This window comes from Salmo salar, chromosome ssa28 (assembly GCF_905237065.1).
Source record: "Salmo salar chromosome ssa28, Ssal_v3.1, whole genome shotgun sequence".
Lineage (NCBI taxonomy): Eukaryota > Metazoa > Chordata > Actinopteri > Salmoniformes > Salmonidae > Salmo > Salmo salar.
Window position 1 is genome coordinate 34,446,524 of NC_059469.1, and position 19,501 is coordinate 34,466,024.

Here is a 19,501-nt window from a genome sequence, read left to right on the forward strand (position 1 = left end):
TGTGTCTCCACACACCTACATATATATTGATGGATTCAAGACAAGGTCGTTTTTATTGATCTCAGATTCTCAGTTTGTCCGTGTCAAAGTAGCCTGCCATTTCGATCATTTGTGCGGTTTAAAAAATATTCTGCCAGTCTTCAGGCATGTAAAATGAAGTGGAATAGAATGAAATGCATTTATAAAAAAGGCCACATTTTCCCACACCCTAGGCTACTAAAAAGTCTCTCCATGTGAACAACTTCTGTAAATGCCTGTACTCTACACAAATGCGATGATATGCATGCAACGCTTTATTATAAAGGCTGGGAAAAACAGCTTGGCTGCTGAACAGCACAATTAGTTATTGACGACGTCCGTCTTAGTTCGCTCATTAAAATGTCATCGAAATTACGGATTTCCTCTTATCAGCTCATCTGTCCCTTATGCCAGTTTGTACATCTCAATTGTCAGTAGAAACCACATTTGTTTAAGCAAGTCAGCCATATCAGCTGTTTTTTTTTTAAAAGCCCCCCCTCAAGGCACTTGAAAGCGCAAACAGACTAGCACTCAGGCTATGACAATACATGTTATGAAGCACACACATCTCATTATAGAAACAGAAAGTCATTGCCAGTCAAAATATTTTAATTTGACAGGAAGGACACCATTATAAGCCTTTGGGTGAACATTACAACAACCAAATGATTGTAAACGTTAGTTACTACATGACAAAGGCAGCCCTTTGGGCCATTGTGATAAGTTACAAACGTGGTATTAGCATATATTTATATCATTTTCCAGTTACCAATGCCTCAGTGGATCCATTGCCAATTTAACATGTGTTCAAACTGCCCTCTACTGGCATAAAATGATACTATACAGTATGTGTACTGGCTGTACAGTATATACCTATGCAATGAATAAATCCTTAAACAATATTGACAACAAATAATGAAATATTTAAGTATTGGCAAATAGTTGTACAACGACTTACACTGAAATTATATTAGAAATTGCAGTGAAAGACGAAATGAAAAACAGAAATCTTGACTTGCATGGAACTAAACAGCTTTCCGAAATAGATGGTAAATCATTGAAAGAGTTGCATGCCATGGCGGCTTTGGGTCTGCAGCATAAAAAGGCAACATTGTGTTCATATCTAGGAAACAAGCAATGGAAAAATGGCCTACATTATTAAAAGGTGTCAATAAGAGAAAATAAATACCAGCTTTGTTGTGGTGATATTTAATTATCATTGGCTTTCATTTGAAATTAAACAAGTTGCTAATTTGCATAGAATATAGCAGTCAGCAATAAAGCTATAATAACCTACTTTTTATATATATATCTTAAGTATCTAAATATCCAAAAATATTTGCACGTGTTGACACAAATCCAGAAATATTCCTATATATTTAGTATTTAGCAGTTAGCTAATATAATAATTTGTCAATTATAGTACTGCATTGTTTTTAAATGGCATTATCCTGATCATATGATTACACATATCATAAAAAAAATTGAAAATGAATCAAGACTATATAATAACAAAAACGGATTGCATATGCAGCAAATAAAGTCATTATCCTACATACAGCACATTATGGTGTGAGACACAAATTTGGCAACAAAAAAAAACGACATACGTCACGCAGCACATTATGGCATGGAGACACAAATTTGGCAAAAAAAAACCTACATATATCACAGGTTGATATAGAATCCTGTCTGTTACATTCTCATGGACTACTACACCCATAGAATTAGAATGAGTAGAACGGCCATAACACTTCTGATTCTATGATTCTCATTCTGATTCTATGACGTCACCGTCCTGATTGATATTGGGGATTTCTTCATATCTCTCTAATCACTTCCTCCACACAGCTTCAGCAGCAGCTTCTTGTAGTCACCAGAGGTATCACCCTATCAGATGAAGAAAAAAAAGCACAAACCAGTACCAGCATGTTAAAAAACAGCCTCATTTTCCATCAGACAAACCAAGAAATTAGCATCATTTACTTGTGAATTATTATTCAAACATTTACATAATTTTGGCAGCAATCTACCTCCATAGCATAAAAGCAGTGGATTGATTCCAACAATAGAATTTTAGCATAGTGATTATTTGTGTAAGGTACATACAGAGATGGCGGTGTACAGTGATTTCCCATAGGCCTTCTGGTATGCCTCTCTGATGTCCAGCATGTCCACCTCGGAGCGAGTCACCATGACCCGAATCAGAGTCCTGTCCTTGGTCCCAGCCCCCTGGGGACAACACGTAGCACAGACTGGTTAGTCATCAGGAAGTGCTAGGCCTGAAACATGGCTTGTGGTCGCCGTCACTATTGGTGTCTAAATGTGTGTGTGTTTGTGTCAAAATACAATATATCTAAAACACTATATTGATAGAAACTACAGGACATGTCTCAGGGCTACACTTAAACATGGTTAAAGGACATTTCCATCAGTGGAGTCAGAGCGCCCGGGGTCAGAGCGCCCGGGGTCAGAGCGCCCGGGGTCAGAGCGCCCGGGGCCAGAGCGCGTAGGGTCAGAGTAAGAGCACAGTCAGATGTGAGACAGTGTTTCTTTCTTACCGCCATGGACTTGTGCAGCCTCTCTGCAAAGTATTCAGGAGTGTTCCTGATGCATTTCACTGGAACACAACAAGACAAGGCTTTAGTTCATAGAGAAGAAACAGGACTAACCTTACTACTGGCTGAGTCACAAATGCAGCCCCATTCCCTGTATAGAGCCCTATGTCTCCTGGACAAAAGTAGTGCACTAGATAAGAAATGGGGTGCCATTTGGGATGCAGACACTGTCATAACAAATCAATTCAAATCAGATCCTCAATCACCTGATTCAAATCAGATCCTCAATCACCTGATTCAAATCAGATCCTCAATCACCTGATTCAAATCAGATCCTCAATCACCTGATTCAAAACATTCAACAGCTATGGGATCTCAGATCCCAAAAGTGATAGTTACTGAACTTTGAGAATAAGTCACACACTGTTCTCTCCTGGCAGTGACCAGCTGGTTATTACAGACACTGTTCTCTCCTGGCAGTGACCAGCTGGTTATTACAGACACTGTTCTCTCCTGGCAGTGACCAGCTGGTTATTACAGACACTGTTCTCTCCTGGCAGTGACCAGCTGGTTATTACAGACACTGTTCTCTCCTCGCAGTGACCAGCTGGTTATTACAGACACTGTTCTCTACTCGCAGTGACCAGCTGGTTATTACAGACACTGTTCTCTCCTCGCAGTGACCAGCTGGTTATTACAGACACTGTTCTCTCCTCGCAGTGACCAGCTGGTTATTACAGACACTGTTCTCTACTCGCAGTGACCAGCTGGTTATTACAGACACTGTTCTCTCCTAGCAGTGACCAGCTGGTTATTACAGACACTGTTCTCTCCTCGCAGTGACCAGCTGGTTATTACAGACACTGTTCTCTCCTTGCAGTGACCAGCTGGTTATTACTGAACTTACCCACAGCCACCATGCCATCCTCCACGTTTCCAGACATCTCCCTGCAGATGCTCTTCACAATGTCTCTACCACTCATCTGCTGGTACTCATTGAACACTAGCAGAAACAAGAACCATAGGGCAGGGGTTGTTATAACCTCATCATAAGGTTGTTATAACATGCTAACAAAACCACAGGCAAGGTTATAACCACGTGGTAAGGTTATAACCACGTGGTAAGGTTATAACCACGTGGTAAGGTTATAACCATAGGCAGGGTTGTTATAAACATGTAGTAGATTGTTATAACCATAGGCAGGGTTGTTATAAACATGTAGTAGATTGTTATAACCATAAGCAGGGTTGTTATAAACACGTAATATGGGTTATAATATACTAATGAGCCATAGGCAGGGTTGTTATGACTTTGGTTAACCACAAATACAGCAAATAAAATATGTTTGTAGAAATAGTGTTGAGATAATAGACATATATAATACAGATATATACTGTACTGTCATAACAGGATACCAGTATGAGGAACTACAACCCTTTAAGAGAAATAGAACTGACTTGGTAATATAAACACAGTGCAGTATGATTACCTACCTGCTCTCAGGTAACACAGTACGATTACCTACCTGCTCTCAGGTAACCCAGTATGATTACCTACCTGCTCTCAGGTAACCCAGTATGATTACCTACCTGCTCTCAGGTAACCCAGTATGATTACCTACCTGCTCTCAGGTAACCCAGTATGATTACCTACCTGCTCTCAGGTAACCCAGTATGATTACCTACCTGCTCTCAGGTAACACAGTATGATTACCTACCTGCTCTCAAGTAACACAGTACGATTACCTACCTGCTCTCAGGTAACACAGTACGATTACCTACCTGCTCTCAGGTAACCCAGTACGATTACCTAACTGCTCTCAGGTAACCCAGTACGATTACCTACCTGCTCTCAGGTAACCCAGTACGATTACCTACCTGCTCTCAGGTAACCCAGTACGATTACCTACCTGCTCTCAGGTAACACAGTACGATTACCTACCTGCTCTCAGGTAACCCAGTACGATTACCTACCTGCTCTCAGGTAACCCAGTACGATTACCTACCTGCTCTCAGGTAACCCAGTACGATTACCTACCTGCTCTCAGGTAACCCAGTACGATTACCTACCTGCTCTCAGGTAACCCAGTACGATTACCTACCTGCTCTCAGGTAACACAGTACGAATACCTACCTGCTCTCAGGTAACCCAGTATGATTACCTACCTGCTCTCAGGTAACAGTATGATTACCTACCTGCTCTCAGGTAACACAGTATGATTAGCTACCTGCTCTCAGGTAACACAGTATGATTAGCTACCTGCTCTCAGGTAACACAGTATGATTAGCTACCTGCTCTCAGGTAACACAGTATGATTACCTACCTGCTCTCAGGTAACACAGTATGATTAGCTACCTGCTCTCAGGTAACACAGTATGATTACCTACCTGCTCTCAGGTAACACAGTATGATTAGCTACCTGCTCTCAGGTAACAGTATGATTACCTACCTGCTCTCAGGTAACACAGTATGATTAGCTACCTGCTCTCAGGTAACACAGTATGATTAGCTACCTGCTCTCAGGTAACACAGTATGATTAGCTACCTGCTCTCAGGTAACACAGTATGATTACCTACCTGCTCTCAGGTAACACAGTATGATTAGCTACCTGCTCTCAGGTAACACAGTATGATTACCTACCTGCTCTCAGGTAACACAGTATGATTAGCTACCTGCTCTCAGGTAACACAGTATGATTACCTACCTGCTCTCAGGTAACACAGTATGATTACCTACCTGCTCTCAGGTAACACAGTATGATTAGCTACCTGCTCTCAGGTAACAGTATGATTACCTACCTGCTCTCAGGTAACACAGTATGATTAGCTACCTGCTCTCAGGTAACACAGTATGATTACCTACCTGCTCTCAGGTAACACAGTATGATTAGCTACCTGCTCTCAGGTAACACAGTATGATTAGCTACCTGCTCTCAGGTAACCCAGTATGATTAGCTACCTGCTCTCAGGTGGGGTTTGCTCCTGGAACACATTATGGCGTTGAACTGGGACTCATCCGTCCCCACTTTGTTCTCCCCGGCAGCATACAGTTTCTAACACACAGCATAACATGATCAGTTTCTAACACAACATAATCATTACAAGTCATGAACTGCTTGTCTATGATTATGGAAGCATATCTCTGCCTATATTTTCCAATTATCATTTTTTTAAATAAATAAGTATCAGCATAAGATAATGCCCACTTTCCTGTTATCCTACGCCCTACAGGGTATATAAACACTATTGTTTGGTATCAGATAGATCTTTAAAACAGTAACATTTCTATTATATTACCAGAACAAGAAACAGTGTTCACCTGAGCATCCTGTTTGGCCATGTTGATGTCCACTTGTTCCCTCTCGTCTCGATTTCCCTACAAACAGGAAGTGAAGAATTGGTTTACAACAAAAAGGATTGTACGAGTCTCAAATAACACCCTATATAGTGCACTACGTTTGAACAGAGCCTTGGGATGCAGATGATATTATAACAGTAGAGTACTGGTACCTTGGAAGGAATTTGATGCAAGAAAACTATAAACTTATCCTCCACAATTGCTGTAATTTCTTCAATAAAACTTTAATGGTATCTTTATAGTAGTTCTTACTTCCTGACTCAAGAGTGTACGTCTCAATTGGCACCCTATTCCTGGGGTCCATAGGGCTCTGGTCAAAAGTAGTGCACTACGTAGGGAATAGGTTGCCATTTGGGACGTAGTCTCAGAAAGGAAGTGGCTACAGTAGATGTTTATCTTGAGAGGGCGATAGCAGTTTAATACAAGTATTTGGTTTCCTGAGTCTTTTTTTAATCTAAGCATTTCAGAATTGTTAACGAAACTTAAGGATAATAATATCTGTAACCATCAGATAGCCAATGGAAAGAGCAAGAGCACCAACTATGTTGAGTACTGGGAAGTTTCCCTAATTAAATCAGCTTCAGCCTTCACTTTCAAAGCCACAACTCAATGATAATGATTAATAACATATCAAATCAACATATTAAAAACCATTAACAACACATCAACAGTTACCTGACAGAGGGAGACGAGGAGCCTACGGAAGTGTCCTGATGTGTCATTAATGATGGCATCCTCCAGTTTCTTACCATACTCTGAAACACACAGCATTTACATGATACCCTGAAACAAACTGCTTTTCAGCCCCACCCTGAAACAAACTGCTTTTCAGCCCCACCCTGAAACACACTGCTTTTCAGCCCCACCCTGAAACAAACTGCTTTTCAGCCCCACCCTGAAACACACTGCTTTTCAGCCCCACCCTGAAACACACTGCTTTTCAGCCCCACCCTGAAACACACTGCTTTTCAGCCCCACCCTGAAACAAACTGCTTTTCAGCCCCACCCTGAAACACACTGCTTTTCAGATCATCATAAAAGTAAATGTGCCTTGATGCCTTCCCAACACACAACCGGTCAAAATGTATCAACATAAATAAGACACATTTACTTGTATGACGAACTGGCAATGCTTTGTGTTTCACGAGTATGAATTGAAAATGCTGTGTGTTTCAGAATATGGATGAAATACTGTGTGTTTCGGGAGTAGGCCAGACACTTACCGTTTTTGTAAATTTGATTAATTTCTCTGATTTCTGCATTGGAGCGAGATGACAGGATCTCAATCAGACAGGCTTCATCAGTACCTGCACCCTGTCCAGAGAACAAAATGGGTAATAGAGTGGATGGTAATGAAAGGGAACATTTAAGGTGTATACATGTTACAAGTAAAAACATTTACTAAATCGAATGACTAAGAATCATCTTGAAGAATATTTATTGTCCAAGTATGCTACAATCAAAAGCAACACTTTCTTGATACAGTAACTACGGCAAGCTAAATAGATTTTGTACAATGTATGAGCGATGAACAATTCACGCCCCGACATGCCTGACTTTTGTCTTTAAAAAATGGAGCTTTTCTTTCTGTTCCTTACTGAGATGACTCACTAAAAGAGACCCCAAAAGGTGCCTGCTATAAAGACAAATCTGGAGTGTGTTCAGTAGGAAGAAAACGTTTAAAAAAACAAGTCTTAAGTGGGGCGGTACTATCAGAACTTGTCCAATAATATAAGAACTTCTAAATGAACATGACCCTCGGTGGGAGAGAAGAATGAATAAAATCCAAACTAACCACTATGGCTTCTTTGAGTTGAGATGCATCAAACCTGGTTGGTGTCTGCAACATCGCAATAGCCAGCTTCTCAAAGTTCCCAGTCAGCTCAGACTTCAGATCATGAAATAAATCCTGTGAAATAGAAGATGGTGTAAGAGGCTCTGGTTAAAAGTAGTGCACTACGTAGGGAATAGGTTGCCATTTGGGACGTAGTCTCAGAAAGGAAGTGGCTACAGTAGATGTTTATCTTGAGAGGGCGATAGCAGTTTAATACAAGTATTTGGTTTCCTGAGTCTTTTTAATCTAAGCATTTCAGAATTGTTAACGAAACTTAAGGATAATAATATCTGTAACCATCAGATAGCCAATGGAAAGAGCAAGAGCACCAACTATGTTGAGTACTGGGAAGTTTCCGTATGTGCCCTAAATTGCAACTTATTCCCTTTATAGTGCACTACTTTTAACCAGAGCCTTGAACAAGGCACTTCCACAACAACTGCTCCACGGCGCCCAGTGTGGCAGTCCACTGCTCTATCCTGAATACATAAATATATATACTACCGTTCAAAAGTTTGGGGTCAGTTAGAAATGTCCTTGTTTTTGAAAGAAAAGCAAAAAAAACATTAAAATAACATCAAATTGATCAGAAATACAGTGTAGACATTGTTAATGTTGTAAATGACTATTGTAGCTGGAAATGGCTAATTTTGAATGGAATATCTACATAGGCGTACAGAGGTCCATTATCAGCAACCATCACTCCTGTGTTCCAATGGCACGTTGTGTTAGCTAATCCAAGTTTATCATTTTAAAAGGCTAATTGATTCTTAGAAAACCATTTTGCAATTATGTTAGCACAGCTGAAAACTGTTGTCCTCATTAAAGAAGCAATAAAACTGGCCTTCTTTAGACTAGTTGAGTATCTGGAGAATCAGTATTTTTGGGTCCTATTGCAGGCTCAAAATGGCCAGAAACAAAGAACTTTCTTCTGAAACTCGTCAGTCTATTATTGTTCTGAGAAATTAAGACTATTCCATGCGAGAAATTGCCAAGAAACTGAAGATCTCGTACAACGCTGTGTACTACTCCCTTCACAGAACAGCACAAACTGGCTCTTCTAACCAGAATAGAAAGAGGAGTGGGAGGCCCCGGTGCACATCTGAGCAAGAGGACAAGTACATTAGAGTGTCTAGTTTGAGAAACAGACGCCTCTCAAGTCCTCAACTGGCAGCTTCATTAAATAGTACATGTAAAACACCAGTCTCAACGTCAACAGTGAAGAGGCGACTCCGGGATGCTGGCCTTCTAGGCAGAGTTGCAAAGAGAAAGCCATATCTCAGACTGGCCAATGAAAATAAAATATTAAGATGGGCAAAAGAACACAGACACTGGACAGAGGAACTCTGCCTAGAAGGCCAGCTTTCAGGAGTCGCCTCTTCACTGTTGACTTTGAGACTGGTGTTTTGCTGGTACTATTTAATGAAGCTGCCAGTTGAGGACTTGAGAGGCGTCTGTTTCTCAAACTAGACACTCTAATGTACTTGTCCTCTTGCTCAGTTGTGCACCGGGGCCTCCCACTCCTCTTTCTATTCTGGTTAGAGACAGTTTGTGCTGTTCTGTGAAGGGACCAGGGCCCACCAGGTTTATTGCTTCTTTAATCAGGACAGTTTTTCAGCTGTGTTAACATAATTGCAAAAGGGTTTTCTAATGATCAATTGGCCTTTTAAAATGATAAACTTGGATTAGCTAACACAACGTGCCATTGGAACACAGGAGTGATGGTTGCTGATAATGGACCTCTGTACGCCTATGTAGATATTCTCATTACAAAATCAGCCGATTCCAGCTACAATAGTCATTTACAACATTAACAATGTCTACACTATATTTCTGATCAATTTGATGTTATTTTAAATGGACTATTTTTTTTTTGTTATTTTCTTTCAAAAACCAAGGACATTTCTAAGTGACCCCAAACTTTTGAGCGGTAGTGTGTGTATGTCTTTCAGAGGGGGTTGGAATAAAGCGGAATTTCTTTTGTCCAATTGGATGAATCAAGTCATCTTTATCTGGTGTCCATTGAACTCCAACAATATAGGAAACCACACAAGGTCATTACTGGAGTGTAAACCTCACCTTCCCATAAGTGGTTTTGTAGGCTGCAACCATTGGAACCCTCTGCTTGTTTGAGCGGCTCCCAAGAATCTCAATTATAGCTGCCTCATCCGTGCCTGTTGAAAATCTTCTATTAATATTATTGTTACCAGTTTAACTGATAGTAAATTGAATGTGTATCACTAAATAATGTGTTCTTAATTGTAGAATATTCTACACATGTAAATCTAGCCATAGAAAGTTTATATTTATAGAAGATTTACAGAAGGATCTTCAGTTAAATAATGTGTTATTAGAGTTGTACTGAATCTCATTAACTCCTACATACATCTATCCATGATATAAGTGAATGTCTGTAATGATGAACTACTGACCAAAGCCCTTCATGGCCTTGCGGAGAACTTCCACATCCCTCAGAGGGTCAGCGCCTGGATAGTCCTTAATAACACCCCTATAGCCTCTCTAATGACAAATACAAGAAAATACTGACACTGAAACAAGCAAATACTGAAACTGAAGAATATAAATACTGAAACAAGGAAACACTTTGTAAAGCATATTAGGAAATAAAAAAACCTATGTAAATAAATGTAACAGTGAGTAATTGGTTGACGATTTCACATTAAAGACAACAACATATAGAGACTCTCACGTTGATAGCAGGTGAATAAGGAGTAGCCGGAACACCACCTCCATATCCTGGCATGGAAGGGTTGGGGGCCGGGGCTCCACCAGGATACCCAGGCATGGGCTGCTGTCCTGGGGCAGGACCGCCTGGGTACCCCTGGGGTTGACCTGGGGCAGGACCGCCTGGGTACCCCTGGGGTTGACCTGGGGCAGGACCGCCTGGGTACCCCTGGGGCATACCTCCGCCTGGCTGGAGGAAAAGAACGGGAGTTGATTAGCTGGGATCACATTACTGACTGTGGTATTGTGCCCAGATGACACCCTATTCCCTACATAGTGCACTACTTTAGACCAGGGCCCACCCTATTCCCTACATAGTGCACTACTTTAGACCAGGGCCCACCCTATTTCCTACATAGTGCACTACGTTTGACCAAGGCCCAAAGGAATAAGGTGCCATTTGTGCCGAGAAAAACCGCTTGGTACAATTTAAGGCCATGTGGCAAACAATCATGTGGGTACTAGGGATGGAGGAGTGACCAGGCAGGTACTAGGGATAGAGGAGTGACCATGCAGGTACTAGGGATGGAGGAGTGACCATGCAGGTACTAGGGATGGAGGAGTGACCATGCAGGTACTAGGGATAGAGGAGTGACCAGGCAGGTAATAGGGATAGAGGAGTGACCAGGCAGGTAATAGGGATAGAGGAGTGACCATGCAGGTACTAGGGATGGAGGAGTGACCATGCAGGTACTAGGGATGGAGGAGTGACCAGGCAGGTAATAGGGATAGAGGAGTGACCAGGCAGGTAATAGGGATAGAGGAGTGACCAGGCAGGTAATAGGGATAGAGGAGTGACCATGCAGGTACTAGGGATGGAGGAGTGACCATGCAGGTACTAGGGATGGAGGAGTGACCATGCGGGTACTAGGGATGGAGGAGTGACCATGCAGGTACTAGGGATGGAGGAGTGACCAGGCAGGTACTAGGGATGGAGGAGTGACCATGCGGGTCTGGACAGAGGAGATGTAGTCGTTGTTTGTCTGTAAGTTGTTTTTAGCATGTGTAAGTTTGTATCTGGTGTGGCGAAAAAACTGCAAACTGAAATATTAGATTTTTTTTGTAAAGCAATAGGGTGCCATTTGAGACGTAACAGACTCCACATGTTACAGGGAGTGGAGATGAGGTGGTAGATATATAGCCAGCTGATTTAGAGTATGTTGGTAATGACTTGGTATAAGATAAGAAGTTATATTTACCATTCCACCAGCAGGGGCTCCACCCCAACCACCTAGAGAACAAACACAGCGAGTTGTGCATCTTTCAGTAGATTTTAATACAGAAAACATAGGATAACTTCACATATGGATCGTTTATCCAGTTCGGTGCCTTTTGAGAACATTTTAACATTCTCTTATAAAAAGCACATGTTGAACTTAATGAAAAAAATGTAAATAAATTCCCATCTGAAGAGATTCAATTATTATTATTATTATTTTTTTTTTTTAAATACTATAGTAAGTGCCTATTAAGTGCCAGATAAAGTAACAGGGTTGAACGCAACTTAAATAAGCCAGAAATCCCATTGAGACAGGGGGGAATGGAATATTATTGTGTGCGACAGGGAGTGGCAATTGAACGCAAGCTTAAAAAAAAAATCATTTCTAGCCTGTCTGTCTGTGGATAACGGGTTTGACGTGTTTTGCTCAAGCCACTCAGTTTTCCACCACAAAACACCAGAAAATGACCAAAAATAGAAGAACCCTGAATAGAAGATCACCTGCTTTATCACTTTGATTTGACTATTAGATGTTCAATGTTTATTTTGAAAAACATACTGTTTTTTTTTTAAAGGAATAGTTTTACCATATTAACACGACTTCAGTTCATGTAACAGGTTTGACCTTAAAATGAGGGACAGAAGTAAATGATTCACTAATAAATAAATAATCATCTTCAGAAATGACTTTTGTCTAAGCAACAAAAAGAACTAGGGCTTTACAATGATGGTGAAACTTAAGAGAAAATATTACGGTTTAAATCTCCCTAGAAGTCATAGAGGGACACGTCAAAATGAAAAGTGCACACTAGGTAACATCTCTCTCTCTCTCTCTCTCTCTCTCTCTCTCTCTCTCTCTCTCTCTCTCTCTCTCTCTCTCTCTCTCTCTCTCTCTCTCTCTCTCTCTCTCTCTCTCTCTCTCTCTCTCTCTCTCTCTCTCTCTCTCTCTCTCTCTCTCTCTCTCTCTCTCTCTCTCTCTCTCTCTCTCTCTCTCTCTCTCTCTCTCTCTCTCTCTCTCTCTCCTTTGAGTGCATCTTGCTAGCTGTCACTAAAATGATGAGGGGCTGAAGCTCATTGGTTGAACTGTAATTGCTAGGGCCCACGTGAGGGGAAAAATCTAGTGAAAATAGCGCAGCACTATTTCCAGGATTTCGTGGCTAATTGAGGTAAAACAATAATTCTGCTCAGAGACTATGCATGCTTCAGCACTTAGAAATCGCCAAAGTTCAAGAGGCACATCTTTAAAAGACACTTCATTTAACAGGCATTTCAAATTCAATATGGGTGCAAAATGTTTTATTTAAAATATCATGGACACAAAAGGCACTCTCTTCATAGAACAACCCATATACTGGACATTTGAATTGTAAAATGTATTCAAAACCATTATATGTCAAGGTCACAGACCAGGTTCTCATCTCAGTTTTCCTGTATACTAAAAAAAAAACAACAAGCGCACGACCAAGAAAGCAAATAGCAATATCCTTAGAGTTGAGATGTGTCGGTGTTACTTATAGGATTCTCTGGAATGTGGTGCTTATCTAGGTAATCAGGTAATCCAACAAATGTAATATATTAGCAATACCCTTACCTTGTGCTGGAGGCATGGAAGGATAGCCTCCGGCCTGAGGAGGGAAGCCTCCCCCCTGAGGGAAACCTCCACCTGGTTGAGGGTAACCACCAGCCTGCTGGGAAGGGTAGCCCCCAGCCTGAGGCGGGTAACCTCCAGCCTGCTGGGAAGGGTAGCCCCCAGCCTGAGGCGGGTAACCTCCAGCCTGCTGGGAAGGGTAGCCCCCAGCCTGAGGCGGGTAACCCCCAGCCTGAGGCGGGTAACCCCCAGCCTGAGGCGGGTAACCTCCAGCCTGAGGCGGGTAACCTCCAGCCTGAGGCGGGTAACCTCCAGCTTGGGGGGGATATGCACCTGGTTGTGGGGCGTAGCCACCGGAGGGAGGGTAACCAGGATAACTCATCTTTGGGACTTGAAAGAAAGAAAGCATTAGAAGTTGAGGGGTAAGTATTTAAAAACATATTTTAATGAGATATATATATACACACACACACACACACACACACACACAGAGTGTACAAAACATTATGAACTCCTGCTCTTTCCATGACACAGACTGACCAGGTGAATCCAGGTGAAAACTATGATCCCTTATGGTCACTTGTTAAATCCACTTCAAATCAGTGTAGATGAAGGGGAGGAGACAGGTTAAAGAAGGATTTTAAAGCCTTGAGACAATTGAGACATGGATTGTGTGTGTGTCATTCAGAGGGTGAATGGACAAGACAAAAGACTAAAGTGCCTTTGAACAGGGTATGGTAGAATGTGCCAGGCACACCGGTTTGAGTGTGTCAAGAACTGCAACGCTGCTGGGTTTTTCACCCTCAACAGGTTCCCATGTGTATCAAGAATGGTCCACCATCCAAAGGACATCCAGCCAACTTCACACAACTGTGGGAAGTATTGGAGTCAACATGGGCCAGCTTCCCTGTGCAACACTTTCAACACCTTGTAGAGTCCATGTCCCGACGAATTGAGGCTGTTCTGAGGGCAAAAGGGGGTGCAACTAATGTTTTGTACACTCAGTGTGTGTGTGTGTGTGTGTGTGTGTACACACACAGTGTACACAGAACATATAGGGCCAGTTTCCCAGACACAGATTGAGCCTAGTCCTGTAGAATCTCCATTGAAAGTGCTTTATAGTCCGGGACTAGGCTTAATCTCTGTTCAGGAAACCGGCCCATAGAGTTTATTGAACTATTGATTTTAAAACAGTTTTGGTCGAACGGCCTTTTTAATCACCTGAACAAACAACAAACCCTGAAAGAAAAACATGTACTGGTTCATCATAACAGTCAATGGACACTAGAGAACATCTATGTCTAGCTACAGCCTCGTAGTCTTTTCCTTTGTTTCAATGTGGAAACCCACAAAACAAATGAGACTATTACTGTAGCTAAATGCAGAAATGCCTGCACGTTCGGAAAAGTATTGCTCGTGTCCAACAAAATAGAATATACAGTTGCTAGTGAAAGTCTACGAACCCCTTTGCTAAATCTTCACATTTTGCTGCCTTAACATTTAATCCAGGAGAATAATAAATAACCTATTCCACATTTTCAAAGTGAAAGAAAACACAAAGATGTCTTGATTACGTATGTCTTCACATCCCAGAGGTAATGCTTGATACAGGATCATCTTTGGTAGCCATTACAGCTGTGAATTACAATTGACTTTGCACAACTCTTAGGACAAAAATATATTCATTTGTTTTTGTCAAAATTGTTGGGCTGTAAGGACATGACATCACACATACCCTCCCTAAAGGATCAGTTGAGGTATAATAACTGGAGAAAAGCGCTGACCAAAACTCTAGTCAAAGACTAGTGTAAAGCAGGGGTAGGTAACCCTGGTACTGGAGAAATACAGACACTTCATGTTTTCCATGTAACGGACTTGAAGACAAGGTGTGCTGAATTTAGCCAATCACTGAACTAATCAATTAACTCAGTTGATCAGGTGTGGTGACTAGTTGAAACAAAATGCTGAAGTACCTGAGATACTCCACGAACAGGGTTGTCTACACCTGGAGAAAAGGCATAGTTCCCATTCGGGTAAAAATATACAGAAAGTAATATTACAGAAGTTAAATATCCTGGAAGATGATGACTCAGTGAACTACATGGAAGTACCATGGATGAACGATAATGACTCTGGGTTCAATTGAACAAACAGTATACTATTACAATCTATTGACCAGTATTCCATCGCTAGGGGCCAAATCCACAAAGCATCTCAGAGTAGAAAATCAGTCATAAGTGCTGAGAACAAAGATATTTTTACTCCTGCTCTTATGGGTAAAAATATAAATACATTTTACTTCTGCTCTTATGGGTAAAATATAAATACATTTTACCCCTGCTCTTATGGGTAAAATATAAATACATTCTACTCCTGCTCTTATGGGTAAAAATATAAATACATTTTACTTCTGCTCTTATGGGTAAAATATAAATACATTTTACTTCTGCTCTTATGGGTAAAATATAAATACATTCTACTCCTGCTCTTATGGGTAAAATATAAAGGCATTTTACTCCTGCTCTTATGGGTAAAAATAAAGACATTTTACTCCTGCTCTTATGGGTAAAAATAAATACATTCTACTCCTGCTCTTATGGGTAAAATATAAAGACATTCTACTCCTGCTCTTATGGGTAAATATAAAGACATTTTACTCCTACTCTTATGGGTAAAAATAAAGACATTTTACTCCTGCTCTTATGGTTAAAATATAAAGACATTTTACTCCTGCTCTTAAGGGTAAAAATAAAGACATCTTACTCCTGCTCTTATGGGTAAAAATAAAGACGTTTTACTCCTGCTCTTATGGTTAAAATATAAAGACATTTTACTCCTGCTCTTAAGGGTAAAAATAAAGACATCTTACTCCTGCTCTTATGGGTAAAAATAAAGACATTTTACTCCTGCTCTTATGGGTAAAATATAAATACATCTTACGGGTAAAAATAAAGCTATGCATGAAGCCTTGCGTCATAACAAGCATCATAATTGTCATGTTTTGGCCATTGATCTACACAAAATATTCCATCATGTCAAAGTGGAAAGAAAAATCAACACATTTTTACAAATGAACGTTTTAACAACTGAAATATAGTCGGTGCATAAGTATTCACCCCCTTCGTTGACATTTACATTTACATTTGTCATTTAGCAGACGCTCTTATCCAGAGCGACTTACAGTAGTGAATGCATACATTTCATTTCATGCATTTTTTGTATTTTTATAAAAAGCTTTCAAATGAAACAAGCAATTTTACACACTGTAAAAAGTAGTTATCTTGACAATACTGCATTCCAAAAGAGTAGCAGATTTGAACATTAAACATGTTTGGCTTTACCTTAGGCATCCCTCTCAAGCCCTGTACACTGAGAAGGGACAATAGCAGATAAGGTCAGCTCTAGCAGAGATACAGTGAGCTCAAAGTATTGGGACAGTGTGTTTTGTTTTGGCTATACATTGTTGAGGCAAGAATAAATTAGTTCAGATGTAAGATTTGGCTTAAGAGACGACAATGTTATATGGACTCACTGTGTGTGAAATAGTAATAATGATGAATGCCTACCACTTCCTCTGTCCCCCATATTTACAACATATTTTAGTTCCCCCAGTCAAGTAGTGCATTTCAAAACACCATGTTGTGCTGCTGCCATGTGTTGTCATAATGTGTTGTCATGTTGTGTTGCTACCATGTGTTGTCATGGAAGCTTTTGAATGCCTCATAAAGAAGGGCAGTGATTGGTAGATGGGTAACAATAACAAATAACACATTGAATATCTCTTTAAGCATGGTCAAGTTACCCTTCAGTGTGTGTACTTAAGGAATACCTAGGATAGGATAAAGTAATCCTTCTAACCCCCCCCCCTTAAAAGATGCACTATTGTAAAGTGGTTGTTCCACTGGATATCATAAGGTGAATGCACCAATTTGTAAGTCGCTCTGGATAAGAGCGTCTGCTAAATGACTTAAATGTAAATGTACTTTACTGCATTTATACTTGGGATATCGCTTTTCAACAGTAAAAGTAAAATGGCTGGAGGACGTCTTTAACATGGTGTTAAAACCTACTCTGTGCTGGGAGTTTTTGCTGTTGTCTTAAAACAGGTTTACATCAGCACTCCTCCTTTGAGACAGTCCTTGGACTGGTTAACCCAGACTGAGCAATTTAAGCAGTAACATATGAAGGGCGACTGGGTGTCCCCTACCCTACAGCACGCCCTCTCCCATCGTCACACATTCCAGCATCTCCATGGGATCTACCCTATCTGAATAAACAGACCAGTACAACCTAAAGCAAAGATTAAGGTGCCGTTGCCCTGCTCTGTCATCGACTGACAGATTTCTACAACATATGGGGCGGGTTCCTCTGCCCAGGCGTTGCTGATGCCTGTCAGATCTTACAACGCCTGGATTGGTATTTACATACCATCTAACCACATTATATGTTAAAACAGTCAGTCGATGACATGGCACACAACAATTGGTTGACGCAAGCAACATCTGAGCAGGGTAATGCAACTATAATGTGGTTATGGTGCTTTCAAGACAACTGGGAACTTTTGGAGAAATAGGTCAGTGATCTATGGACGGAAAGTCAGAGTTCTAGAAATACGCCCAAGTTTAGAATCCCCCCCCCCCCCCCAGCCCAGAGTTCCCAGGTGTCTTGAACACACTGAAGTCAGAAGTGGGAGATTTCCCGAATTCCCAGATGTTTTGAACGTGGCATCTGCTAATAGCTAAAAATACCTATCCAGGCCGTTGTAAGATCTGGTTCAGCAACGCCTGGACAGAGGAACGCCCCATAAGAAGGACACTCATTGCTCCAGAACAAGCTTCGGACACAAGACACTGATCCGTCGATAGGCCTGATCCTTTGATTTGAACGCAACAACAGAACACCACAACGCTAGTATTTTCCTACTCCAGTAAAACAACGACATTTCGGCTGCAGTAGTAGTGCTACAATGTAACCTTCCAGCCAACCAGAACCTGTGGCCTCACGTTTCGTGTGTCCCTTTCACTGCAGAAAATAATTATAATATATATATATATATATATATATATATATATATATATATATATATATTTCTACTAGGCATCACTGAAGCTGATACATAATATTACAATCTAGCCTTCCAAGATGTCACATTGTAGCTAAATACACATCCTGAGTTTGAGACAAAATGGCAGTTTGAGATTAAAGTACTTTAGAGCGTACTTCAAATCTAGTCGATCTGCCCTTATTGCAGGAGAGTAATAATAACAAAACAATTGTAGACTACTAAATTATAACAATTAAACAGTGACCAATAACTAAACCCAGGATCGTTCACAGATAAGAGCGATTTTAAATGGCGACTGTTAGATGTTGTAACGAGATGCGGATATGCGAACTGCTTCGCATACATTATATAAATAAAGACATTCAGAAGCTTAAACCTGAACACAATTCTACAACATTTCGAGTTGGCTTAGATCTGTATAAAATCTAACATTGAAGAATATAACCCTTTTCAAAGCAAAATAACTTGTGTCTTACTTGTTTCTGACGCTCGGGAATGTTGAAGGGAAGCGATTGAATCAGGAAGAGCTTAAAGATGGTTGCGCAGTGTAGTTGTGGGTGGACTCTCCTGATTTCAGCCTTGTTTCCACCAGAGGTTTCCACTGTGTTGGCAACAACCTTCGCATGGAACAAACAGTCAAGTCGTTCACTTTGAGTCAAATACAACAACAACAAAAAAATGCTTTGAAAGGTTTATAGCCTAATCACAGTCTAGACATGAATCTGTCTATAGTCTTAATTTTAATGTATGCCTATAGAGAGGCCTTATGTTTCAGTGTTTTGAAATGTAAATTAAAAAGTAGGCCTTGCAGTACAGAAATTGTCAGACAATTAGGTCTAATGACCTATGAATTGCATGTATTTTCTTTGGGATTTATAGAAACAAATATGAATATGTTGGTTCACATAGTGACTTAGATATGTTAATTTAGAAGCAACCTATTTAAGAAACAGAATACATCATCCTTAGCAAACAACACAGTATTGCATTGCAGTGAACGGAGTGGGTGGAGAAAGGAGCCAGGAGCACTCAGTATTAAACCAGTTGGCCAGCACAAAACCTATTTAAATTACACAGACTCGTAATGAGTAACTCCAATAACAAATGGTATTTAT

The 19,501-nt window shown here is 40.7% G+C and overlaps 1 protein-coding gene across 5 annotated transcripts; it reads right to left on the reverse strand.

Annotated features, from left to right (window-relative positions):
- Window positions 1-609: 609 nt before the first annotated feature.
- On the reverse strand, window positions 610-19,092 carry LOC106589908 (annexin A4). 5 transcript variants are annotated; one of them, XM_045710098.1, is made up of 16 exons: window positions 18,863-19,092; window positions 13,568-13,711; window positions 13,325-13,501; window positions 11,714-11,745; window positions 10,480-10,704; window positions 10,202-10,289; window positions 9,849-9,943; window positions 7,731-7,844; window positions 7,159-7,249; window positions 6,611-6,690; window positions 5,897-5,953; window positions 5,537-5,630; window positions 3,484-3,579; window positions 2,580-2,638; window positions 2,128-2,250; window positions 610-1,908 (listed from the first exon to the last, which is right to left on the reverse strand). In XM_045710098.1, exons 2-16 carry the CDS (start codon window positions 13,701-13,703, stop codon window positions 1,849-1,851), a joined length of 1,527 nt encoding a protein of 508 aa, XP_045566054.1. In that variant the 5' UTR covers window positions 13,704-13,711; window positions 18,863-19,092; the 3' UTR covers window positions 610-1,848. The 5 variants fall into 5 exon arrangements, with proteins under 5 accessions (XP_045566054.1, XP_045566051.1, XP_045566052.1 ...); XM_045710095.1 differs by having other exon boundaries at window positions 10,480-10,586; window positions 10,623-10,704; window positions 13,325-13,711; window positions 18,863-18,958; XM_045710096.1 differs by having other exon boundaries at window positions 13,325-13,418; window positions 13,464-13,711; window positions 18,863-18,956.
- Between the last annotated feature and the right edge of the window lie 409 nt (window positions 19,093-19,501).

What these genes read in the sequence shown, in the direction of transcription:
- LOC106589908 (XM_045710094.1), bottom strand. Translation starts at nt 13,703, where the DNA reads ATGAGTTATCCTGGTTACCCTCCCTCCGGTGGCTACGCCCCACAACCA. An exon ending in GAGCCCCTGCTGGTGGAATG is followed by an intron (nt 10,705 to 11,713) that starts GTAAATATAACT and finishes CTTTTCCTCCAG; the next exon opens with CCAGGCGGAGGTATGCCCCA. An exon ending in CTTATTCACCTGCTATCAAC is followed by an intron (nt 10,290 to 10,479) that starts GTGAGAGTCTCT and finishes ATTTGTCATTAG; the next exon opens with AGAGGCTATAGGGGTGTTAT.